The sequence below is a fragment of the Garra rufa genome, chromosome 16 (genome assembly GCF_049309525.1).
Source record: "Garra rufa chromosome 16, GarRuf1.0, whole genome shotgun sequence".
Classification (NCBI taxonomy): Eukaryota; Metazoa; Chordata; class Actinopteri; order Cypriniformes; family Cyprinidae; genus Garra; species Garra rufa.
Window position 1 is genome coordinate 32,267,155 of NC_133376.1, and position 26,812 is coordinate 32,293,966.

The 26,812-nt window shown below is 37.0% G+C and overlaps 1 protein-coding gene across 2 annotated transcripts; it reads right to left on the reverse strand.

The window, feature by feature from the left end:
• On the reverse strand, window positions 1-26,812 carry lnx2b (ligand of numb-protein X 2b). 2 transcript variants are annotated; one of them, XM_073820450.1, is made up of 10 exons: window positions 26,616-26,812; window positions 18,157-18,710; window positions 15,599-15,789; window positions 13,335-13,531; window positions 7,957-8,358; window positions 6,773-6,907; window positions 3,362-3,536; window positions 3,022-3,265; window positions 1,761-1,919; window positions 1-885 (listed from the first exon to the last, which is right to left on the reverse strand). In XM_073820450.1, exons 2-10 carry the CDS (start codon window positions 18,549-18,551, stop codon window positions 750-752), a joined length of 2,034 nt encoding a protein of 677 aa, XP_073676551.1. In that variant the 5' UTR covers window positions 18,552-18,710; window positions 26,616-26,812; the 3' UTR covers window positions 1-749. The 2 variants fall into 2 exon arrangements, with proteins under 2 accessions (XP_073676551.1, XP_073676552.1); XM_073820451.1 differs by lacking the exon at window positions 26,616-26,812 and adding an exon at window positions 20,316-20,453.

Below are 26,812 nucleotides of genomic sequence, written 5' to 3' on the forward strand. Positions count from 1 at the left end.
TAATAAAATAAAACAACTTTTTATTCTGTCATCATAGCAACCCTTTCACATTTGCTGTGCTATCCAAAGAGAGAACCGCACTGGAATTGACTAAAATGCATCAACAAGTAAAAGGGTTAAACTTCAGAGGCAAAAAACTGTAAAAGCATTCAAATAAACATTCTACAGCTGATGAAAGGCCAAAGATAACACATGGCATTTTTGGTATACAGGCAATTAAGGCAGGTGTGGATCTGTGTGTCTGTACATATTCATATCCAAGGCACCCAAGAGATACATTCTTAAAAATGTCAATGTCAAAAGCCAAGCTGTGGTTTAAAAAAACTGTCTGTACTAATCACCGCAACAGCAACTACTTAGTTTTACACTAGTGTAACTATTCTCAGAACATATAACAGTGTAAAAAGTGTCAACAGAGCGGCCAACGACATGAGAACGTGATGTGGTCCGACTCTAGGTAGTGTCAAAATAATTACTCATATTTATTACCTCAATTATTACTGGTTATATATGGAAACCAAGAAGTTCCAAACTAAAATAAACCAAGGCAAGTGGCATGATTAAGTCAAGCTTGTCCAGTGCCTACAGTGGATTAAATAATGATTGTTAACAGACTTCCTCAGTTTTCACCCTGTTTTTAAGAGATGCCATGATAATGTTCAAGACATCTCTTCTCCAATAACAGACTCTGATAAATCCTTAAAATCTTGTGGTGGACCCAGTAACAGTTACAGAGTTCAGGCTAGGCTTTAAACCAGGCTGCCAGGCCAGGACACCACAGTCAGTGTGACTTTGTTCTTCTGCAGTTTCAGCATTGGGATCAAGGAGGAGTTGTTCATGCCAACTGTAGTGACTCCATTCACAGCCACAATCTCATCGCCGCACCTGCAGGAGAACATGAGGGAGTCAATAAACAATGAAACTCATTTAAGAGGCAAAAAAAAACATAATAGCTTGTCCACAATACAACAATTGAAGGGTTAGTTCACAGAAAAATGGAAATCCTGTAACCCATAAGACATTCGTTCATCTTATGAACACAAATGAAGACATTTTTGATAAAATCCAAGAGCTTTCTGACCCTGCACAGACAGCAACACAACTAAAACGTTCAAAGCCCAGAAAGATAGTAAGGACGTTAGTTAAAATAGTCTGTGTGACATTAGACATAAAACAGACAAAGAAGAGAAGATATTGTTGAATAAAGTCATTATTTTAGTTTACTTTGCACACAAAAAGTATTCTTGTAGTTTTATAAAATTAAGGTTGAACCACTGAGGTCACATGGGCTATTTTATCGATCCTTACTACTTTTCTTGGCCTTGAATGTGGTAGTTGCGTTGCTGTCTATGCAGGCTCAGATTTCATCAATAATTTCTTAATTTGTGTTCCAAAGATGAACAAAGGTCTTAATAGGTTTGGAACGACATGAGGGTGATTAATTAATGACAAAATTTTCATTTTTGGGTGAACTATCCCTTTAAGTCACTTCTAAACTACCATTCAAAAAAGTTTGTAGTCAGTAAGATGTTTCTGACAGAAGTCTCTTATGCTCACCAATACACTGTTTGATAAAAAAAACAAACTAAACCAGCAATATTGACTTTTTTTTTAGTATTCTTGAATGAATAGAAAAGTTCAAAAGAACGTACTGCATCCTTGCTAAATAAAGTAATCAATTTCTTCCAAAAACAACAAAATAATCTTACTGACCCCAAACTTTTGAGTGGTAATGTTTTAAAATAGAACAGAAGACTCACTTGAGGCGTCCATCGAAGTGGGCTGGTGTTCCAGGCACTATGGTCTTAATGAAGAAGGGCTGCTGGCCACGACTCTCCTCATATCCTCCCACGATACTGAAGCCCCAGCTCTCACTATTGGTCTTCATCAGCATAATATCACGACACCAGTGGATGTAACTTGGGATCAAAAAGATATGGTCAAATTATGAATTTCATCTCAATTACTGCATTTTCGATTAATTGCACAGCCCTACCATATACGGCCATATACTAGCCTAAAAGTTATAGAAAAAAGACATCAAATTTGAATATTGCACTCAATCATCAATAATCATAATCAGAAATTAAACTACTTCAAGGGATAGTTCACCCAAAAATGAAAATTCTGTCAATTACTCACCCTCATTTTTTTCCGATTCTGTAAGATTTTCGTTAATCTTCAGAACACAAATTAAGATACTTTTTATGAAATCTGAGAGCTTTCTGGCCCTCCATAGACAGCAAGGGTCCTTCCACGTTCAGGTACCAAGAACATCGACAAAACAGCCCATGTGACATCAGTGGTTCAACCGTAATGTTATGAAGCAACGAGAATACTTGTGTGCAAAAAAAAAAAAAGACTTTATATTTATTTTATTAAATAATTCTTCTCCTCTGCGTCACCTTAGGCACAATTTTGAAAAGTATCATGACGCATACGCACTTTCCTTTGCACTTAAACAGCACCATGCATATGCGTTGTTTACATGCCGAGAAAAGCGTGTGCAAGCTTCATGATATTCCCAAAAATGGCGCTAAGGTGACGCAGAGGAGAAGAATTGTTGTATTTTTGTAGCTTCATAAAATAACGGTTGAACCACTGACGTTTTTTTTGTGACCCTGGACAACAAAACCAGTCTTAAGTAGCACAGGCCAAAAATACATTGTATGGGTCAAAATGGTTGACTTTTCTGGTGTGGCAAATTTTTTTTTAATTTTTTAAATTTTTAAAAAAATTTCTCAATATTTAGATTTTTTGCACCCTCATATTCCATATTTTCTAAAAGTTGTGTCTCAGCCAAATCCTAACAAACCATACATCAATGGAAACCTTATTTACTCAGCTTTCAAATGATGTATAAATGTCAATTTAAAAAACTTGACCCTTATGACTGGTTTTGTGGTCCAGGGTCACATTTGTGTTCCGAAGATTAGGTCTTACGGGTTTGCAACAACATGAGGGTGAGTAATTAATGACAGAATTTTCATTTTTGGGTAAACTATCCCTTTAAAATCATACCTGGGCAGGCCCAACCAGCGGGTCCAGTGAGGAGCCCAGTTAATGTCATCTTCTTTGGGTCCCTCTAGTGTGTCCATGTCTTCTCTAGTGCTGGATTCTCCATCCTGTTCCTCCTCCTCGGCAAAGGTTTGGATGACTCGCAGCGTTACTGTGTTCTGAGCAGCCTGAGTCTTTAGGATGGTCACCGCCTCATTATAGGTCAGATGAGTAAGGTCAATATCATTTATACTCAGCAGGACATCACCTGGGAAATGGCAGCCATGACAAATCAGTTAACACAAGCATTGCACGTGATCATCACAGAGCAGAGCATTTTATATTGAGGCATGAGGAGAATTACCGGTTTTGACGGTGCCGTCTCTGTGCAGACAGCCCACTGGTTGCACACTTGTGATGTAGACGGGCAAACGGCTACGGCAGTCTCTCCCACCCGCGATGGTGATGCCCAGAGAGAGTCGAGGCTCTTTCTTTAGACTCACCGTCTTCTCTTGACTCGAGAACCCAACTGGAGGCTCCTGAATACAGATAATGCATATTAAACAACAGCTGAATTAAAGGGATAGTTCACCGAAAAATGACAATTCTGTCATTAATTACTCACCCTAATGTCATTACAAACCTGTAAGAACTTTGTTCATCCTTGGAACACAAATTAAGATATTTTTGAATACTTCTTGAAATCCAAGAGCTTTCTGATCTTGCACGTAAGAACATTGCTAAAATAGTCCATGTGACATTAGTGGTTCAATCTTATTTTATAAAGCTATGAGAGAAAAAAACTTGCAAAAAAAAAAAAACAACAAAAAAAAATGACTATTCAAGATTTCTAAGGTTGAACCATTGATGGTCTATTTTAACAATGTCCTTACTACCTTTCTGGGCCTTAAACGTGTCAGTTGCGATGCTGACTATGCAAGGTTAGATGAATGAGGTCTTACGGGTTTGGAATGAATGAGGGTAACTAATGATCAACTTTTTTTTTTTTTTTTTTTTTTCATTTTTGGGGGAAAAAGTCCCTTTAAGTACATGCATCTTTTAAATAGGCATGTAAACACTGTACCAGTCCAGTTTTTGACATAGCTGGGCTAACAGATCTACATTTTGCAATGCGATTGTAACTTTTATCTATTATGAAAATCAAACTTTTTAAAGTAATTGTACATAAGATGTCTCTTATGTTCACCAAATTTGCATTAATTTGATCATAAATATAGTAAAAACAGTGAAATTAAAAAAAAGTTGTACTTGACTTTTCATTTTAACATTTTTGAAACTGTGATGGAAACATTTTTATTCCTGTGATGGAAAAGCTGAATTTTCAATAGTCATTACTCTTTACATGATCCATCAAAAATCATTCTAATATGCAAATTTGAGGCTCAAGAAACATTATTATTATCAATGTTGAAAACAGTTGTACTGCTTAATACTTCTGTTGAAACCATGATAAATTTTTATTCATATTCTTGAAGTTTTTGAAATTGTTTTTTTTTTATAACGATGAAAAATATTTTGTCTCTTGATCAGTTTCATCCATTCTTGCTGAATAAAAGTACCAATTTCTTTCTTTAAAAAAAATCAAACATTTTGTATACAGTAAACAGACTACAACTGGCCTTGAGTTGTGAACATGCTCTAAAAACCAGAATTGATGTTAAAATTGTTCAAATATTTGATTAAGTATGGTTAGTTGTGTCATGTATACTTAAAAGACTCGACATTGCAAAAACATACTGCAGATCCATTGTAATCGTGCATGTGAGTGCGCTTAACGATTAATAATAATTGAGTGTTCTAAAAAAGGTTTGTATTTGGGGGATGGGTGAAAACTGAAAGTTTAAGACATGTGCCTGACTCCTGCGGTGGAAACATTTGTAAAAACAAACATCCCAGATCCTGCCGCGAAGCAGAGAGATGCGTTAACGTGAGCGGCTCTGACGCGCTGCCATCGTAACTCATCGATTGTGGCAAAACGCTCTCCTTCAGCCATCTTCTCCCAGTCTTACTGGAGTCTCCAGACCTGCAGAGGGGGAGGGGCGGCCTCTTCCTACACAGCAGGGTGGCCCTTCCTCCCAGCGTGAGCTCAAGCTTCATCTCCACAGGTGAAAGCTAACTGTCACCAGCTTTGATCCCCAGCTACAAACAAACACAGTGGCTGCAGCAGCTCGGAGAGCAGCACCCCAGCCTTTTGATCAGGAACGAGTCCCAGAGAGAGAGGGGGGCATCTGCTTTCATCTCCCACTACCCAGCCTGTGTTTGCTGCCTCTGACTTCAGCTGGTGAGGAAGTGTCACAAAAGCAGGGTGTGACTGGTCTCTGGGTGAAAAGTCACCTCACGCACACATCTGCGCAGGCAGCGCAAAACATGCATCCAAGCTTTCGCCAATGAATCGAACTATAACTACAAAACACCGTTCTTTTACTTTTTGATCCCCTTTACAAGGCCGGGTATCGCAAAAGTACCTCATAATATGCAAGACTGCAACACATGTCAATTTATTACTTTGCAATGCATGAAGATATAATTCATGACTGAAACTGTGAAATGCATGAGACAGATTCATTCTGTCTTACTGATTTGCTGAATCAATGTCAGTATTAATCTCTCTTCTATAGTTTTCTTCACTTTAGGACAGTGTTTATTTATTGTTACTGTTAATTACTGTTCAGATTTTTTTTTTTTTTAGCAAGGGCACATTAAATTGATCAAAAGTGACAGTAAAGACACAAAACAAGTCTATTTCAAATGAATGCTGTTCTTTTGAACTTTTGGGCAAACATTCTTTTGAACAAAGAATCTAAACAATAAATAAATGTATCCACAAAATATTAAGAAGCACAGTTATAACATTGATAATATTAGGAAATCTTTCTTGAGCAACAAATAAGCATATGTGACCCTGGACCACAAAACCAGTCTTAAGTCACTGGGGTATATTTGTAGCAATAGCCAAAAATACATTGTATGGGTCAAAATGATTGATTTTTCTTTTATGTCGAAAATCATTAGGAAATTAAATAAAGATCATGTTACATTAAGATTTTTTGTAAAATTCCTACTGTAAACCTATCAAAATGTAATTTTTGATTAGTAATATGCATTGTTAAGAGCTTAATTTGGACAACTTTAAAGCTGATTTTCTCAGTATTTTGATTTTTTTGCACCCTTAGATTCCAGATTTTCAAATAGATGTATCTCGGCCAAATATTGTCCTATCCTAACAAACTATACATCAATGGCAAGCTTATTTATTGAGATTTCATATGATACATACATCTCAGTTTTGTAAAATTTAACCTTATGACTGGTTTTGTGGTCCAGGGTCATATATTACAATGATTTCTGAAGGATCGTGTGACACTGAAAACTGGAATAATGGCTGCTGATTTATATTTCAATTTGTAACAAGAATTTACTATATTACTGTTTTAACTGCCATTTTGAAGACTTTTTTTACTGATATTAGAATGATTTCTGAAGGATCATGTGACACTGAAGACTGCAGTAGTGATGCTGAAAATGTAGCTTTGATCACAGGAATAAATTATATTTTAAATTATTTTTCGAATAGAAAGCAATTATTTTAAAGAGTAAAAATATGTAAAAATTCTGCTGTTTTTGCTGTACTTTGGATCAAATAAATGCAGGCTTGGTGAGCAGAAGAGACTTCAAAAACAAAAACAAAAAAAATCTTTTGACAGGTAGTGTAAATAAGCATAAAGCCTTTTAACTTGTGAAGCACACTTTTTACCTTCATGTATTCGGAGCGTCGTCTGAAGTACTGCGGTTCCGGGACCCTCCTGGCCCCTCTGCTCTGGCCCTCACCACCCTCCTCAGAGAGATCAGGAAGTCTCATCACTACGAAGTTCACACGCATTTCACTTGCCTGCCACACACATAACAAAGAGCATAACAATCACTTACATTTACTATAAAACTGAAATCAATCTAGTGTTTGAAAGAAACAGATTGTCATTAATTACTCAGCCTCATGGTGTTTCAAACCGTAAGACCTTCATTCATCTTTGTGCACAAAAAGTATTCTTGTAGCTTCATAAAATTAAAGTTAAACCACTAATGTCACACAAACTATTTTAACAATCACCTTTCTACCTTTCTGGGCCTTCGAATGTGGTAGTTGTGTTGCTGTCTAAGCGAGGTAAGAAATCACTTGGATTTTATCAAAAATATCTTAATTTGTGTTCTAAAGATGGTCTTAAAAGTTTGGAACGACATGAGGGTGAGTAATTAATGACAGAATTTTTATTTTTGGCTGAACTATTCCTTTAACAGTAGTTTGAGGCCTCCACTTTTTCCTCTCTGAAGTGATTCTGGGCCTGTCCACACGGAGACGTGTTTCGCTGTATACGTATACATTTTTTATCGTATTGGCGTTTCATCCACACGGATCCGGCGTTTTAGGAGACTATTTTTTGAAACCGGGTCCCAAAGTGGATAAATCTGAAAACGACACCCTCGCGGTTTCGTGTACAGCCAATACGTATATTTTGTGAAACGATGATGTCATCACATCACGTGTCGGCTGCGTCACACGTAACAGCAACAACAATATTGGCGGACTACATGATTGTGTTCGTGTTGCTACTAAGCCTATTAGCTTTATTACAGCAAAATCTATTGCTTCTATGCAACTGTTATGAGCAACAAGCGATAATGTTCGCATCTTCGTCTTCTTCTTCTTAGTTCGTATACAGCGCACAAGGTTATGCGCATGCTCAAAGTCTTCTTCTCCGTGTATAGTGTATCTCTATGACAGAATTACAGCACCCCATACTGGTCTGGCATATATACTACACTGTTTTCAGTGGTTTCGTGTTTACGGAACTTTTTTTAGAACGAGGGAAAAAAACGATCGGATAGGGAACGCACCGGCTTCGTGTGGACGGAGCCTCTGTCTGTCCAGTCTCTCTGTACCTGTATGATCTGAGCTGCGCTCTCTGGGGTGCCACGTCTCAGGTCTTGTCCATTGATGCCCAGAACTTTATCATTGTTCTTCAGTTTGCCATCTTTGGCGGCCAGTCCCCCAGGTAGCAGGTCCAAGATGAAGACTCCTGGCTCATCAGACTTACGGATGAGTTTGATGCCCAGCGGCTCAGAGCGGTCACGCTTTACCAGTGGGACCTGGATGACAGTGCCATGGTTCTGGTTGGGATTGGGTGACTGTGACGGAGGAGAAGCTGAGGGTTGAGCAAGATGTTCGGGCCGGGGCTTGAAGCCCTTCTCCTGCATGACAGTTAGCCTGACGCGGGAACACGACTGCCGAAGCACAGTGATGGCACGACTGTGGGGGATGGATGCCAAACTGACATCATTCACCTGCAAAGATCATACTGTTAGTTTGAGGTAGCAACATCATAAAAGTAGCTACAGATCTTTTCTTCCTTATTGTGTCAAACAGCTAAGTGAAACAGATTATCAAAAAAATAAAAAAAGACAGGGACATGGTTCTGTCCACCATTTATTGTTTGGATGGAGACTCTAAAGCTCCAAATCATAGAAATGCAAAATTGATGGGGTAATTTTCCATTTTGGTCAACTTTACACCTATCATTGGTTCAGTATGTGCCATGTTTAAAAGCTAAAACAATACTAAAATGGTTATATATCAAATGTGACCCTGGACCACAAAACCAGTCACAAGTTTGGAATCTGAGGGTGCAAAACAAATCTAAATATTGAGAAAGTTGTCTTTAAAGTTGTCCAAATTAAGTTCTTAGCAATGCATCATACTAATCAATAATTATGTTTTTATATATTTACAGTAGGGCATTTATAAAATATCTTCATAGAACATGCTCTTTACTTAATATCCTAATGTTTTTTGGCATAAAATAAAAAAATTATAATTTTGACCCATACAATGTATTGTTGGCTATTGCTACAAATATACCCATCCTACTGGTTTTGTGGTCTAGGGTCACAAATGTTTTTGAGGAGCTTTAATGTTAAAATCAATATTTGTACTGAGAATAGCACTGCTTTAATATCAGCTCATGTGGAAATTCCGGTTAATGTCTAACCTTTACTTAAGATACAACCAGTACGCTTTGTGCTCTCTAAAGAACACCATATTAAAAGATCTTAAAATAATGCTGTTATTTATGCTTCTGGGCCAAAAAAAAAAAAGAGAAAATCTTCCTGCCTGAGGCTTGGAACAGCCCTTTGTGATAATCAATGCTCTGTTGAACCAGAAGGGGAAAAGAGAGATCCCATTTCAAGAAATAAGATATCTAAGCCATCCACAGATCTCTTTACAGGCCATAGCTCCCTAAAAAAAGTCAAAGAGGCTTCACTTGGGATACAGATCATCCTAGGGCTGACGGTTGACCTCATTCAGATTTCCATATATATGATCTCAGAGAAGACGAGCTGCAGGCATTCATTAAAACTCAAGGTTGAATTTGAATGTGAAGCCAGTCGTGCTGGTTGCATTCCAGGACGGCCAGGAGCAGAAATCCTAGGAGAGCTTAGGATTGTGGGAACAAGAGTGTAAATTTGCTTAACTGAACTGAATTGTAATTGAGAAGCATTACTGTGTAAAACTAAGCCTTTTAAAGGTGAATTCTGGAGTTTAGTTCTAAGTTCAAAAGTGTTAAAAATAAACAAATACATTGTGTTTTTGTGATAAGTCATCTGAATGATGTCACTTGCACAGGACAAAGCCTGTACTCACAATAGATTTGATGACTGAGCCTAAGTTGCTTCTATTTTGCTGGAATAGATAAAGGAATAACGTGACTAACACCACTGTGATACTGGAACTTAAAGGGATAGTTCACCCAAAAACGAAAATTTGATGTTTATCTGCTTACCCCCATGGCATCTAAGATGTAGGTGACTTTCTTCAGTAGAACACAAACAAGATTTTTAACTCAAACCGTTGCAGTCTGCCAAATTAAACCCTGTGGCTCATGACGATACATTGAGGTCTTAACACGAAACAATCAGTCTGTGCAAGAAACTAAATAGTATTTATATCACTTTTTACCTCTGATCCACTGCAATGTCCAACTGTCCTAAGTGCAGGACAAGACGAAGGTGCCGAAAAGTAAGCAACCATAACTTCAGTTGATCAGGCTCAAAAGTTGGGAGTCGGTAAAAAGTCAACACTCTCAGATGAGTTCACCAAGCAAACGTAATCTTTTAGTTTTTAATCGGTTGCAACAATTAGGATAAGCACAAGTAATAACCATTTTGAGTAGCCGTTGTACCCACAATCTCTCTGCACTGTATAAACAATGAGTGACGTATATGTGCGACAGATCACTTCCGTGCATGCGTCTACTATGCCAGAGCATGTTGAGGTTGTTGTGAACGCGCTCCGGACAGTTGGACAGTGGTGACTGCGGTGGATCAGAGGTAAAAAAAAAAAAATTATATAAATACAGGTCCTTCTCAAACAATTAGCATATTGTGATAAAGTTCATTATTTTCTGTAATGTACTGATAAACATTAGACTCTCAAAAAATTAGCATATTTCATCCGACCAATAAAAGAAAAGTGTTTTTAATACAAAAAAAGTCAACCTTCAAATAATTATGTTCAGTTATGCACTCAATACTTGGTCGGGAATCCTTTTGCAGAAATGACTGCTTCAATGCGGCGTGGCATGGAGGCAATCAGCCTGTGGCACTGCTGAGGTGTTATGGAGGCCCAGGATGCTTCGATAGCGGCCTTAAGCTCATCCAGAGTGTTGGGTCTTGCGTCTCTCAACTTTCTCTTCACAATATCCCACAGATTCTCTATGGGGTTCAGGTCAGGAGAGTTGGCAGGCCAATTGAGCACAGTAATACCATGGTCAGTAAACCATTTACCAGTGGTTTTGGCACTTTGAGCAGGTGCCATGTCGTGCTGAAAAATGAAATCTTCATCTCCATAAAGCTTTTCAGCAGATGGAAGCATGAAGTGCTCCAAAATCTCCTGATAGCTAGCTGCATTGACCCTGCCCTTGATAAAACACAGTGGACCAACACCAGCAGCTGACATGGCACCCCAGACCATCACTGACTGTGGGTACTTGACACTGGACTTCAGGCATTTTGGCATTTCCCTCTCCCCAGTCTTCCTCCAGACCTTGATTTCCGAATGACATGCAAAATTTGCTTTCATCCGAAAAAAGTACTTTGGACCACTGAGCAACAGTCCAGTGCTGCTTCTCTGTAGCCCAGGTCAGGCGCTTCTGCCGCTGTTTCTGGTTCAAAAGTGGCTTGACATGGGGAATGCGGCACCTGTAGCCCATTTTCTGCACACGCCTGTACACGGTGGCTCTGGATGTTTCTACTCCAGACTCAGTCCACTGCTTCCGCAGGTCCCCCAAGGTCTGGAATCGGTCCCTCTCCACAATCTTCCTCAGGGTCCGGTCACCTCTTCTCGTTGTGCAGCATTTTCTGCCACACTTTTTCCTTCCCACAGACTTCCCACTGAGGTGCCTTGATACAGCACTTTGGGAACAGCCTATTCGTTCAGAAATTTCTTTCTGTGTCTTACCCTCTTGCTTGAGGGTGTCAATGATGGCCTTCTGGACAGCAGTCAGGTCGGCAGTCTTACCCATGATTGCGGTTTTGAGTAATGAATCAGGCTGGGAGTTTTTAAAAGCCTCAGGAATCTTTTGCAGGTGTTTAGAGTTAATTAGTTGATTCAGATGATTAGGTTAATAGCTCGTTTAGAGAACCTTTTCATGATATGCTAATTTTTTGAGATAGGAATTTTGGGTTTTCATGAGCTGTATGCCAAAATCATCAACATTAAAACAATAAAAGGCTTGAACTACTTCAGTTGTGTGTAATGAATCTAAAATATATGAAAGTCTAATGTTTATCAGTACATTACAGAAAATAATGAACTTTATCACAATATGCTAATTTTTTGAGAAGGACCTGTAGTTTCTTGCACAGACCAATTGTTTCATGTCCTAAGACGTCAATGTATTGTCACAAGCCACAGGGTTTAATTTGGTTTTGTCTGTGTATGTTTTTTGACTCTCAAAGTCATAGGTCTTATTGACCGCCATTATATGACTGAGAGACTGCAATGGCTTAAGTTAAAAATCTTCATTTGTGTTCTACTGAAGAAACAAAGTCACCTACATCTTGGATGCCCTGGGGGTAAGCAGGTAATCATCAAATTTTCATTTTTGGGTGAACTATCCCTTTAAAGGAGTTCACTTCCAGAATGAAAATTTTCTGATAATTTACTCACCCCCATGTCATCCAAGAAGTTCATGTCTGTCTTTTCTCAGTCAAAAAGAAAGGTTTTTGAGGAAAACATTCCAGGAATTTTCTCCATATAGTGGACTTCAATGGTGGCCAATGGGTTAAAGGTCCAAATTGCAGTTTCAGTGCAGCTTCAAAGTGCTCTGCATGATTACAGCAGAGCAATAGGGATCTTATGTAGTGAAATGATCGGCCATTTTCTAAGAAAAATTAAACTTTATGCGCCTTTTAACCACAAATGCTTGTCTTGCACTAGCTCGGACTAACGTATTACCTAAAACAGGCGTGTGTGACGTGTGCGAAAATACAGACCCAGTGTTTACAAAGTGAAGGTGCAAAGAAAGTCAAACACTCTTCACAAAAAAGGTAAAACGATGTCAGGCGATTTTGAAGTTGTCCCAGGCTTTTTTTTAATCGAAGTACACAGATGAAGAATTAACCGTGTGTGACCTTTCCAACCTGATTACACAGTGCATTGCAAATCTAGTGCAAGATAAGTTTTTGTGGTTAAAAAGTATATACATTTTATTTATTTATTTTTTTAAATGACAGATCGTTTCGGTTGATAAGACCCTTATTCCTTGGCTGGGATCATGTAAAGCCCTTTGAAGCTGCAGTTTCAACCTTCAAACCGTTGGCCACCATTGAAGACCATGGTGGAAAAAATTCCTGGTATGTTTTTCTCAAAAAAAATATTTTCTTTGCCACAGAAGAAAGAAAAACATGAACATCTTGGATGAAATGGGGGTGAGTAAATTATCAGGAAATTTTGTCCTATGTCCTAAGACAGGATTTGTCTACTCAGCTGAAAACTGTCACATTTTTGCATGGTCAATACTGTGCCAGCGAGTGGAAATTTCCCACCATTCGGGAAAGCAAGGTCTTTTGACCTTTATCCAGGGATGTGACTGCAATGTAAACACAATGGCGATGGGGTGTGTACACTGACAACATAAGAACTGGATAGAAATGCAGATTCTGAGAGAGAAAACCATTGGAAAACACCTAAAAGTTCAAATCCATAGCGATTGATAATCTAAACCAGACACAATGGCACGGCGAGCCGAGATATGCCTCACCTCTAGAATATGATCTCCAGGTGCCAGCTTGCCATCCCGGGCTGCCAGTGAATCACGCACAATTTCCTGAATGACGATGTTGCCCAAGGGTGTGTCCTTCCCTCCTACTATTCGCAATCCCAGATCCTCGTCTGGATCCTCTCGGAACAGCTCCACCACAGTCGCCTCTGCCACAAGACTGGACCTCAGAGGGGTATCTGGGGAAACCAGATTTACAAATGCTTAAAAATTACTAGGTAGTTTAACATATGCTTAGTTCGTGGCTGCTTTGGAATGAGTCATATATTTAAGGAAGCACACAAATGTATGATGTAATAATCCCATGAGATATTCAGAGAGTTGCTAGGTGACTTTATGACTAACAGCACTTCCAATAATCCAGATGGCAGGTCCAGACTCTCCCCCCAGGTGTTTTCGAGCTTTATTCAGAAAAACACTGATGTGAACCTCCATGAGTGTACATGTTTTCAGACAGTGACGATCGTTGGTTTTAATGCCATAATTTATTTCGGTGCAATATTAATAACATCCTGACACTCCTCAGCCATCTACTCACATGATAAAGTGGCCACATGAAAGATTCCCTCTGTTTTGGTTAACCCAAAAGTAAACACAGCTGCAAATCAATTTCCTCTGCTTTTCACCGTATGTGCTACAACTCTTCTCACCTTAACTCCTGAGCTACCACAAATCAAAAAGTTACAACCGTAGAAAAAAGAAAAAGAAAGAAAAAGAAAAAAAAGAATGTGCTTTATTCTTTTCTAAATATACACTACCAGTCAAAAGTTTTTAACAGTAAGATTTGTAATGTTTTTAATAAAGTCTCTTCTGCTCACCAAGCCTGCATTTATTTTATCCAAAGTACAGCAAAAACAGAAAAATTCTGAAATATTTTTACCATTTAAAATAACTGTTTTATATTTGAATATATTCTAAAATGTAATTTATTCCTGTGATTTTGAAGCTACATTTTTAGCATCATTACTTCAGTCACACAATCCTCTAGAAATCATTCTAATATTCAGATTTTCTGCTCAAAAACATTTGAAAACAGCCAAGCAGAATCTTTTCAGGTTTCTTTGATGAACAGGAAGTTCAAAAGAACAGCATTTATGCGAAATAGAAATCTTTATGTCTTCACTTCATATCATCACTTTTGATTTATTTAAAGCGTCCTTGCTAAATAAAAGTATTAATTTCTACCATTTTTTTTTTTAGCTTTGATCACAGAAATAAATTACATTTTAAAATATCTTTAAATAAAAATCAGTTACTTTAAATGTGACCCTGGAGTCCTGGACCACAAAACCAGTCATAAGGTTAAATTTTACAAAACTGAGATGTATAGATCATATGAAAGCTCAATAAATAAGCTTTTTGTTGGTGTATGGTTTGTTAGGATAGGGCAATATTTGGCTGAGATACATCTATTTGAAAATCTGGAATCTGAGGGTGCAAATAAATCAAAATACTGAGAAAATCACCTTTAAAGTTGTCCAAATTAAGTACTTAATGCATATTACTAATCAAAAATTACATTTTGATATGTTTACAGTAGGAATTTTACAAAAAAATCTTCATGGAACATGATCTTTACTTTACTAATGATTTTTGGCATAAAAGAAAAATCTATAATTTTGACCCATACAATGTATTTTTGGCTATTGCTACAAGTATACCCCAGCGACTTAAGACTGGTTTTGTGGTCCAGGGTCACAAATAGTAAAAATATTTCAAAATTGTACTTTTAATTGTAATTGTTTTTACTGTACTTCAGATCAAATAAATACAGGCTTGAGGAGCAGAAGTGACTCCTTTATAAAAAAACATTAAAAAACTTTTGACTGGTAGTGTAATTCTTACCAGGTGGTGCACAGCAAAGAAAAAGAGGAATTACACAAATATTATATAATCTAAAGAGATATCGCTATTGAATATTTAGCCATTACCAATAAACCGATCACTGATAAAATCACTGATATTAAATGCTATAAAAATGCTACATAAAATGACAAATTTAATAATCATTGTGATATTTGTTTTTGTGTTATTCTGTTTGCTATGGAATGTTAAAGATTAAGTTTAATTGAGTGTTAGATGACAGCTACCCAATACTGACTAATATAAAAAAATCTGATATAGTCTCACAAATACTTTGGTACTGATATTCCAAAAAATGATGTACATACTCAGCTAATGCTCTTAGGGTTTTGTATTAATATTTGATGGACAGGTTACAAGAAAAACAGAAAGTGCTGCTGTACCATCTTCCCCCTCTTCATAGGCCGGATTGACCAGTCCAGGTTCTGACGGTCCACTGAGTTGACCTGTGCGTGTGATCGGGGTAGACTTGGCGTCAGCTAAATCTCCATCTGATTTGCTTCCCTTTAACTCGTTCCAGGAGGGTCTCTTTTTTCTCTCCGCCTCGTCCCTGAGTCGTTTGAACGCAGGACATCTGGGAAAGAGAGAATTAGAGCACACTGAGTCAGAGAGAACTTCTGCATCATTACTCAGTGATCTGCTGTTAATTAACCTACAACACATTCATTACCAGATGGCAGCAGCAGTAACTAAAAATATCCTAAACATGCACCAATGCGGACTACTGCTCTGGATCTGCCATATACAGGAGTCAGCAGAAAGCAGCAGTGAAAAACAAATCAATGCTTAATCGGTTCGGTGCAAAGCTACATAGCATTTATCTATTAAAGATGAACATGCTCAGGGAGTGTGAATTCTCAGTATGGAAACAAGAGGAGCTATGCAGATGAAGATGCAAACAGGCTTTTCTGCTGCATTGCAGGGATGGAGATGGTACAGGTCAAAAAAAAAAAAAAAAAAAGCCGAATCAGGTCTAGTCTGGGTTTCACATGTCAACACCTCCCGCCCCATCCCACAGCTGCTTTCTCTGTGTTTACATTGGGCTGTTCCTGACCACGTGAACTATCAGCCAAACAACCTTTAGACTGTTACATCACAACAGATAAGAATATGATAAAATGCCAGAAAGAAAACCCATGTAAGGGAGATGAACGCTAAGGCACAGGGTCATTCTATGCAGTGTTCCATTAGCTCAAACAGTAGAGCAGTAACACCAAAGTCATGGGTTTTATTCCCAAAAGGCTTTTTCCTTTTTTGCATACCATATCACCTATATCATAAATTTTGGCTTTGTATTCAGTGTATCAACCATTTAGTGAATTCTATATTTTATACACTACCAGTCAAAGGTTTTTGAACAGTTTTTAATGTTTTTTAAAGGAAGTCTCTTCTGCTCACCAAGCCTGTATTTATTTGATCCAAAGTACAGCAAAAACAGTAAAATTCTGAAATATTTTTACTATTTAAAATAACTGTTTTCTATTTGAATATATTTTAAAATGTAATTTATTCCTGTGATTTCAAAGCTGAATTTTTAGCATCATTACTCGAGTCAGATGATCCTTCAGAAATCATTCTAATATTCCGATTTGCTGCTCAAAAAACATTCATGTTGAAAACAGCGGAGTAGAAATTTTTCCGGTTTCTCTGATAAATGGAAAGTTCAGAAGAACAGCGTTTATCTGAAATAGAAATCTTGACTCCAAGCTTTTGATTGGTATAGTGTAAAATGTTACAAAAGCTTTTTATTTCAGATAAATACTGATCTTTGGATCTTTCTATTAATCAATGAATCCTGATAAAATGTACTTAAAATGACTGTTTTAAATACTGATAATAATATTAATAATAAATATTTCTTAAACAGCAAATCAGCATATTAACATGGTTTCTGAAGGATCATGTGACACTTAAGACTGGAGTAACTATGCTGAAAATTTAGCATTGATCACAGAAATAAATTACAATTTAAAATATATTCAAATAGACAAAATATTTCAAAATATTACTGCTTTTGCTGTATTTTGAATCAAATAAATGCAGACTTGGTGAGCAGAAGAGACTTTTTTTTAAAAAAACATTAAAAATCAACTTTTGAATGGTAGTGTATGTAATGTAACTGAACTGTAAAATCTATATGTTTGTGCAATCAAACAACCGTAAGCAGGGTTGAACACTGAAAGGGATAGTTCAACCAAAAATAAAAATTCTGTCAATAATTACTCTCCCTCTTGTTGCTCCAAAGTATATAAAGTCGTTATTTCAGTTCTCTCATAGCTTTATAAAATTAAGACTGAACCATTCATGTGACATGGACTATTTTAACAATATCTTTACTACCTTTCTAGGCTTTGAACGTGTTACTTGCATTGCAGTCTATGCACGGTGGGAAAGCTCTCAGATTTCATAAAAAAATATCTTAATTTGTGTTCCAAAGATTAACGAAGGTCTTAAGTGCTTGTAACGACATTAGGGTGAGTAATTAGCGCCAGAATTTTTATTATCCCTTTAATACTGCTTAAACCCTGTAACTAAACAGGCAGAAATTAAACATGCCAACTCCCATGTGCTCCTGGCACAGTTGACGAGGCTGAACAACCTGCACACATTCTATAGTAATCACTCATGTGATTCCTAATTAACTCCATTATGTAAAAGAGAGTCACACAGTTCTTTCAGCAGTCGGTCATACGGCCCACTCACGTCTATTCTTTAATCCTGCTCAGCTCAAAATCGCTCTGTTCGCATGAAACCTGGATAAGTGGAATTCCACAAATTTTTGAGCAGCTCTCTTAATGGCTGCAATAATACAACATGTGCATGTTTATCCACTATCCATTTCTACAGAATGATATCTACCTTATCTAAATCTACACGTCTTCGACTTTGCGCCATGTTGCCCTAGTGATATGTAAACATTTCCTTTGCGGCATGCACTAACCTGTTGTGAAGATGGGGCTGCAGCTCACAGCGTTGCATGCTCTGCTGGCACTCGCCACGGAAGGGGCACAGCACGGCCAGTTTGTCCAGCAGATTGCGCACCAGCAGACTGGAGGAACGGCAATTCTGGAGCTGAAGCCTCTGGCGGTCAACAGGACAGAAGTCTTGGTCGTGCAGGAAGTTGCTGAGGCAGTGGAAGCAGTATGTGTGGCCGCACGGCGTGTCCATGGGCTGCAGCAGAGGCTGCAGGCAGATGTGGCACACCAGCTCGTCATCCACCTCGTCCTGATATTCAAACAGGTGACTGTCCCGGCCATCATGACACTGTCCGCATTCCTTGCACACCCGAACCCACGTCACACCACCCGCTGGCGGAGACGCCATGGGCTCCGTCATGGCCTGAAGAAGTTAAACTGGACGTCCACAGGGCTGGAGAGCTTGTGCTGCTTTCTCAGCTTGCAAATTCTACATCAGCTTCATCAGATGAGAAGCAATCGAATATTTCCAATCCAGAAAGAGAGCAAACTGCCAGCAGCTTCATCTACACCCAGGTTTCTGTTGGAAAATAGAACAAAGAAAAACTCAAGCATTCTTTTTTGGGCTCATGCCGGCTGGACAGGAAATGACATGGATCCACTTAACCGCAACAATATGGGAAGAGGGCTGCAGCTGTATCCTTTCCACGAGTTTCCTTCCTCAACAGCAATCTGAGTTGGGCTAACTATCACTGTTTAAGTCATTAAAACGGTTAAGCTCTGTGAAATGACAGGAGGGCAGCAGTCAAAACTCACCTACTAGTGCGAACAAAGCTGCGCAGAGAAGAAAAGAGAGCAAGAACTCAAAATGAATAGTGTAGAAATTACAAGCTTGTTGTTAATGACTTCATGCCCGATCAGTAATGGGCCACTTCCCTCTGTGAGCCACATAATCTCTGCTAAATCCATCTACAATGAAACCTTGTGTATTGTACGCTTATATACACTACATTCAAAATGTCATGTGTTGTGACTCTATGTAAATAAAATTTTTAAAAAATCAATTACAGTTAAGGTCAAAAGTTTATGCATTAACGACGCAGTAAGGAGGGTAAAAACTTTTGAACAGAAAGGAGATGTGTATTTTTTTATTTTGCCTAAATATCATGTTTTTTTTTTCATTTAGTACCTCCCTTCAGAGGCTACAGAAGATAGAAGTTACATGTTTCCCAGAAGACAAAATAAGCATCTTTAAATCTTAACCTTCTGTAATAGTTGCATATGAGTCCTTCAGTTGTCCTCAGTGTAAAAAGATGGATCTCAAAATCATAGTCATTGTTGGAAAGGGTCCAAATACACAAAAATGCTGGAAAACCAAAGAATTTGTGGGACCTTAAGGATTTTTCTGAAGAACAACAGGCAGTTTAACAGTTCAGGATAAACAAGGGACTCATAAACAACTATTCCTAAAAAAAAAAAAAAAAAACAGCTGTGAATCCTCCTGATAACAAAAAGTATTAAGAATCAAGGGGATGTAAACTTTTTTCATTTTTATAAATTTAACTATTATTTTCTCTTGTGGACTATATGTAAATTTATGTTTTTATGTCATTTTTTAAAATGTCATTTTTATGTGAAATATCTTATTCAGATCAGTACTAAATAAACAATAACATGCATTTTGTATGATCCCTTTTATTTAGGTAAAATAATTAACATTTTGGAGATTCTGTCAACTGTATATTTTGAATTAATAATAAAGTTAACACTTTTAATCTTGAATAACATTTGACTTCAAAAAAGTGTAGTCACATGTATTCAAAGTGTAAGAAATTACTTTTCAGTGGGTTACAAAACATGATATCTTAAAATTGCAATAAAATCTTGAAAAAGTGTTTCTAAACTAATATAAATGAAATGCATGGGTTTTTTTTTTTTATTAGATTTGTCCTTTTTATTATAGGTACTCTTATGTCAGTGACCCTCATAATAACACTATAAAAAAATCTTGCTTAGACTACCACAAATACATTATGAAAACACTACACCAAAATTAGCATTCAGTACAAACAATAACACAATGCAATGACACAACTACCAACCGGCACATCAGTGGATAAGCAAAACAAACACAGTGTCCGCCATGAATGTCAGGTAGTAAATCTCAATCATTATTCCAACCCACCTCAGATGCTGGCAGTGCAGTCAGACTCCCAGCAGCCACTGCATGAAAACAAGAAACTCAAGCCCAACAGCTGCGCTGGCCGCCTGCAGCCTGACTGAAACCAGAGCCCGTCATCTCAACTAGGGACAGAGTGTGTTTGTGCGTGAGTGTGTGTATGCAAGGACACGCAGTTAAAGGGGCGCTCAACAGACTGGAGAGAAACGAACGCTCAGAGTCCGGCTGTGTCGACCCAGGAGGAGGGGTTGAGAGCGTGATGTGTGTGTGTGTGTGTGTGTGTGTGTGTGTGTGTGTGTGTGTGTGACGGAGGACGAGGGGGAGTGTAGACTGCTGATGTGGTACTAGTGCAGGCAGAGCATTCTAAGAACTAAGCTCAACCTCTGGCCAATTACACAGTGAGTGTGTGTGTGTGTGTGTGTGTGTGTGTGTGTGGTGTTGCCCGAGGTCAAGCAGAACATATTTCTCTCTCTCACTGACCTCCTTCATATTCTACAGATAACTAAACAGACATGTCTCTGTGAGAACAATAATTAACACAAAATTAGTGATTCACAACTAAAAAATGATTACCACTACAATTAAATAAGGGACATGCCAAGTAGAACTTAGTTATCACTTCAAAGCTAAATATAAAAATGGAAAAGATTTTATATATCCAGGGTTTTTCAAACTTTTAGATTGAATGGACCTGTAATATTATCAAATATACACTACCAGTCAAAGGTTTTCTCTATTTCAATATATTTTAAAATTTAATTTATTCCTGTGATCAAAGCTACATTTTCAGCATCATTACTCTAGTCTTGTGTCACATGATCCTTCAGAAATTATTCTAATAGGTGGTTTTGCTGTTCAAGAATTTTTTTTATTATTATTATTATCATCAATATTTAAAAGAGTCGAGTAAATTTTTCAGAATTCTTTGATGAATGGCAAGATCCGAAACTCAGCATTAAAGGAACTGTATGTAGGATTGTGGCCAAAACTGGTACTGCAATCACTTTCAAAATATTGTAGAACGGTGTCTCCCCTCCCCCTCCCCCTCCCCCCTGACTCGAGGTTGCCAGCTAAGCTGCAGGATCCGTTTTCAGCCGTCTCCATCTTTCAAAGGTATCTCCTTTACAAATCCTTGTTTTATTTCAGACTTTGTCACGACGTATTTCGGATTCATAACGAGGTCTTTTAGGTTTCGTAACGTTATACATGTTTTATCCGACACGTTCGTAGCTGCAGCTGTAACTAGAGCAGAGCTGGCAACCCGGATGACGAAACTCTACTGACTTTGTGATTGGTAGATAGCTGGAGGGTGGAGCCTCAGGCCAAAACACAAAATGACAACAATAACATCAGTTGTGGGCTGCAACTTTCACTTTTAAATGCCAATATCCTGGCCGGACCACTGTTGTCAGCGATATAAGTATTTGAAATGAACATGATTTCTTAATGTCTAGTGACATGTCAGGGCCATTTTATGATTAACTAAAATAAATTTCTTACATACAGTTCCTTTAATCTGAAAAAATAAGCTTTTGTAACATTACATCCTATACCATTTAAAAGCTCTTTTTTTGGGAAAGATTATGATAAAGACATTTATAATGTTACAAAAGATTGCTATTTCAGATAAATGCTGTTCTTCTGAACTTTCTATTCATCAAAGAAACCTATAAAAAAAAATCAATATTGTAATAATAAAAGTCAGAATATTATGAATGAATACATAGAATGAATACATAGAATGATTTCTGAAGGATTATGTGACTGGAGTAATGATGCTAAAAAAATCAGCTTTAAAATCACAGGAATAAATTAAATCTTAAAATATATTTAAATAGAAAATAGTTATTTTAAACAGTAAAAATATTTTTTTAAATTGTACTGTTTTTGCTTTACTTTGGATCAAATAAATGCAGGCTTAAATTATTAAAAGTCTTACTGTTCAAAAACTTTTGACTGTTTAATCGTATAATCGAGGGACCCCCATCCTAAAATTGTTTTTATTAAACATATTTAATATATAAAATTTATACTTAACATTTATACTGGGAAAATAAATATTATAAATGTCTAAAAAAATTATTTGGTAAATATTTAGTATTCTATCACATTTTTTCTACCTATAGTACTATTCCTGTTAATTTATATATAAAAACTAGTATGCATGTACTAGTAAACACTGACAATTAATTCCACTATACTTTTACATTTACGTTACCTTTTTCATAAACTAACGTGGAAAGTTAAGCTTTGAAAAAACGTTATAATTAAAAATAATAATAATAACTTAGTAATAATTTGATTACTGTTAAACAATCTTTAGCAAATATCGAAATAGCCCATTTTTATACTGTACATTATCATGCTTTGATGCATAAATTCACTTACAGTATTTAATATGCCTGATTTTAGTTTTAATAATTACTGTTTTGAAGACAAAACAATATAGAATTTTGATATCGGCCATAACATGAAAACAACCAACCAGTGTAAAATTCATTACCACAATTCTAGGGTTGGCTAGGTCGCAACTATGGTACACTGGATGATACCAACTAAACAATATTCTCATCATAAGATATCATTTTAGACCTAGTCTCGCGTAGCCAGACCTTCAGACTGACGGCTGAAGGTCTGGAATTCATGGCAGCTTTAATTGGCCAAGGCCCGCCCATAAGGCCGTTTGACCGACATGTCAAACAACCAATCACAGTTCGTTTCATTCAGCGTCACGTTTGGGGTGTAGAAATGCCCCCACAACAACAGACTGGCATGCATCAAGTCAGTCATTGAAACAACCAGCATTGAAAGTTAACGAAGAAGAGGGAGAACAAGCAGTAAGTCAGTAATTTGTTCGCGAACGTCGCAAATGTGTATAACAACAACGACGTCTGCATAAGCACCTTTTAGCAAAACGCGAGTAAATCAGTCTGCGCTTTGTTTCCCGGCGGACCGAAAATAAACACGACACTCGCGTGTTCCGGATATCCGATCAAATTCAACTAATCAGATCACGACTTCGACATTCCTGAAGTGTTTCCAGTTAAGTGTACCATATGCATCAGACGTTTAGCCAACGTTCCGTGGGCGTGACGCCTGAGGCTGAGACTATTTTAGACCCTTCAATGATGGTTAATATACATAGCAAACAGTTAAAGTGCCTTAGTAAACACCACGAATTAAGAGCAGCCTTTATAAACAAATCCTAAACCTTCTGACTCAGTGATGTATTTTGCTAGAATTACATCCCCACTTGTCCACTAAAGTTGCGACCCTGGCTAAGATAGATGGACTCACCCCATAGCCTCATGGGAGTATCCTTACACACTAGAGACAAGCAGCTTGTCAATCTCTCCTATCCTGTTTGTGAACCTCTCAAGGTTGAACTCCACTACAAAACCTAACAAATCTAAGTCCACATACCTCCCTGAGTACACAATGTGTCACTTACCTGTTTGTGCACTAAACAGTCAATGAATGTGAACAGGTTTCAAAGTCCATCTAGTGTTTCCAGATGTTAGGACTACCAGGGTGCTGATGTCATAAATTAGCACTATTCCTGTCCTGTCCACCGCCTACCGAACAAATGGTAAATCAAAGAAAAACGTGAACACCCAGTCTGAAACGCTCTCACCTACCCAACTCGAGCGGGGGCAATGAATCATTCCCTCAGACACACCCTTACAGAATGAATACACAGGCCCGACACAATGACTTTGTTTGGAAAATATGAAAATATACTGCTGTATAGTCACCTCACCTGGAGGTTTTTATTACTGCCTTCCAAGTCAATACGAACAAACAAGGCTGCTTAAACATTGTCTATTCTAACCACTGCCTCTAATCAGGTCTTAAAGCAGTTCACCCAAAAAACGAAAACGGTTTTATCATTTACTCCCCCTCATGTCATTCCAAACCTTTCTTTTTTTTTTAAAGGAGACATAATGATAGGGAATGACAGGTTCAGTCACTATTCACTTTCACGGCATCTGTGTGCTGTCAACATCTTGTTTTGAACTCCACGGAAGAAGAAAGTCATATTGTATAAGACAAATAGCATGAAGTAAATGATGACAGAATCTTGAATACTAGACGAATGCTCTATTTAATTTTAGAGCAAGTGTGAACAACCAGTACACTTAAAAAAATTTGTTTCTTTCTTAGTATATTTGTCTTGTTTTCTAGAATAAATATCTAAAAATTCTTAAATCGGAATGCATTTATTTGACAAGTAAAATGACTAAATATATAGCAGTAGCCAATTAAAGGTGCCGATATTAAGCATTTTTATAGTTATCGCTGTCAGTCATTTTCAAAACCAGTTTGCCGATAAAACTATTTAAAAGCATGTAAAGAAAGTTTTTGTCAGAGTCCTTGTTATTCTTAAATTTGACATTACTTTGATTTTTTTACACCAGATGTACACTACCAGTCAAAAGTTTGAACAGTAAGATTTTTAATGTTTTTTAAAGAAGTCTCTTCTGCTCAACAAGGATTTATTTGATCCAAAGTACAGCAAAAACAGGAAATTTTTTAAATATTTTTACTATTTAAAAGAACTGTTTTCTATTTGAACATATTTTAAAAAGTAATTTATTCCTGTGATTTCAAAGCTGAATTTTTAGCACCATTACTTCACATGATCCTTCAGAAATCATTCTAATATTCTGATTTGAGGCTCAAAAACATTTTTCACTGTTATTATTATTATATTGAAAACAGCTGAGTAAACTTTTTCCAGGTTTCTTTGATGAAGTGAAAGTTAATTTATCTGAAACAGAAATCTTTTGTAAAATTGATTTTGATCAATTTACTTTTGATCAAATTAAAGCATTAATTTCTGTAATTTCTTTCTCAAAAAAAAAAAAAAAAAAAAAACATTATACTGACTCCAAGCTTTTGAGTGGTATAGTTACAAAAGCTTTTTATTTCAGATTAATGCTGATCTTTGGATCTTTCTATTCATCAAAGAACCCTGAAAAAGAGTGTTCAACTGTTTTAAATATTAATAATAATAATAAATGTTTCTGGAGGGTCATGTGATACTAAAGACTGGAGTCATGATGCTAAATGTAGCTTTGATCACAAAAATAAATTAAATTTTAAAATATTTTCAAATAGAAATCAGTTTTTTCAATAGTAGTTTTTTCAATAATAGTTTAACTAGTAAATATATCGGTTCAAAATATCGGTTATCGATATACTTGATCTATAATAATCAGCATAGGCCCTGAAAAACACATATCGGTTGACCCCTATATAGTAAGTCTTGTTTCCGGAAAGAATTATCAAAAACGGTGTGTTGTATTTGCTTAAAACAAGCAAAAAAGTCTGCTAATGTAGGAAGAAAAATCATCTTTATTCAAAGGCTGAACTATATTATTTTTCTTGCCCCATTGGCAGAAATATTTGTTTGTTTTAAGCAAAAAATAACATTTTGATCTTTTTTTTTTTTTAAGAAACAAGACATAGCCTATCTTAAGTCACTACTTACTTGTCCAGTAAATGCATCCTGATTCAAGAATTTTTAGATATTTATACTAGAAAACAAGACAAAAGGGCTACTAAGAAAGAAAATCTTTTTTTTTTTTGCTTTCTCTTTCACAAGAAAAAACAAGCTGTCTAAACAATACACACCACAAGCAAACAACCAGAAGAATGGGACACAAAGCACAACATGCATCATATTTGCTTACTTTTGGAAGTGTCTTGCAGTTGTTTATACTGAAAGGAGACTCCACCTTCTGAAAGGTGGTAACTTTATACTTTCTATGGAGTCATAGGCTATTATTAACAGCATGCTTTCAAACATACATTATGTTTTGGTTTAATACATCACATATCATCTAATATAAAGTTATATTTGACTTTTCTAACCTTCTGAAATCGCTCTGACCTCCACGTTGCAGGTAGATGTGACACACGAGAAAGAAGAAGCCATAAATCATTCATCAATCAGCTGACAGGAGATTCAGATGGTAACCTGGACAACCGAGTGTCCTTGAAATACATGTTTGATAAAGAAACACAACGCATTTGCTTCTCTGTGTAACTCAGTCTAGTTACCTTTATCTTAACAACGTAACGTTACACAACTTGCTAAAAACACCTACAATGTGTTCGAGGTGACCTGTTATGAAAAAAGCGGTGTAATGTTCGCTTCACTGTCCTTTTAACCTTCATTTATGCACATTCAATGATAATAAGTCAACAACAGTAGCTTACAGATGAAGTTAAAACAAATATTACTTGATTAAGAGACGCGTTAGATATTTTCGCGCTCGTCAAGACCGAAACTAGTCTTACCTGTGCGGATTTTCCGGAAGTCATAAAACAAAGACGCAGTCGAAACATAAAACATAAACCGTCTTCACTTCGTCTAAACTCCAAAATATGAGTGTCTCATCATTTCCTTTCCCATGTTTTGATAGCTGGACAACACGACAGGTATTATTAAAGCGTAGGCGAGGCAACCACCACGAGTTTCAGGCAAACAAGTCGGA

Bases quoted from the DNA above. Each gene is read 5' to 3' on its own strand.
- lnx2b (XM_073820450.1), bottom strand. From the start codon at position 18,551: ATGACGGAGCCCATGGCGTCTCCGCCAGCGGGTGGTGTGACGTGGGTT. The intron at 3,537-6,772 runs GTAAAAAGTGTG...ATCTGTATTCAG, and splicing joins GACGCTCCGAATACATGAAG to GAGCCTCCAGTTGGGTTCTC. The intron at 3,266-3,361 runs GTAATTCTCCTC...GCCATTTCCCAG, and splicing joins AGACGGCACCGTCAAAACCG to GTGATGTCCTGCTGAGTATA.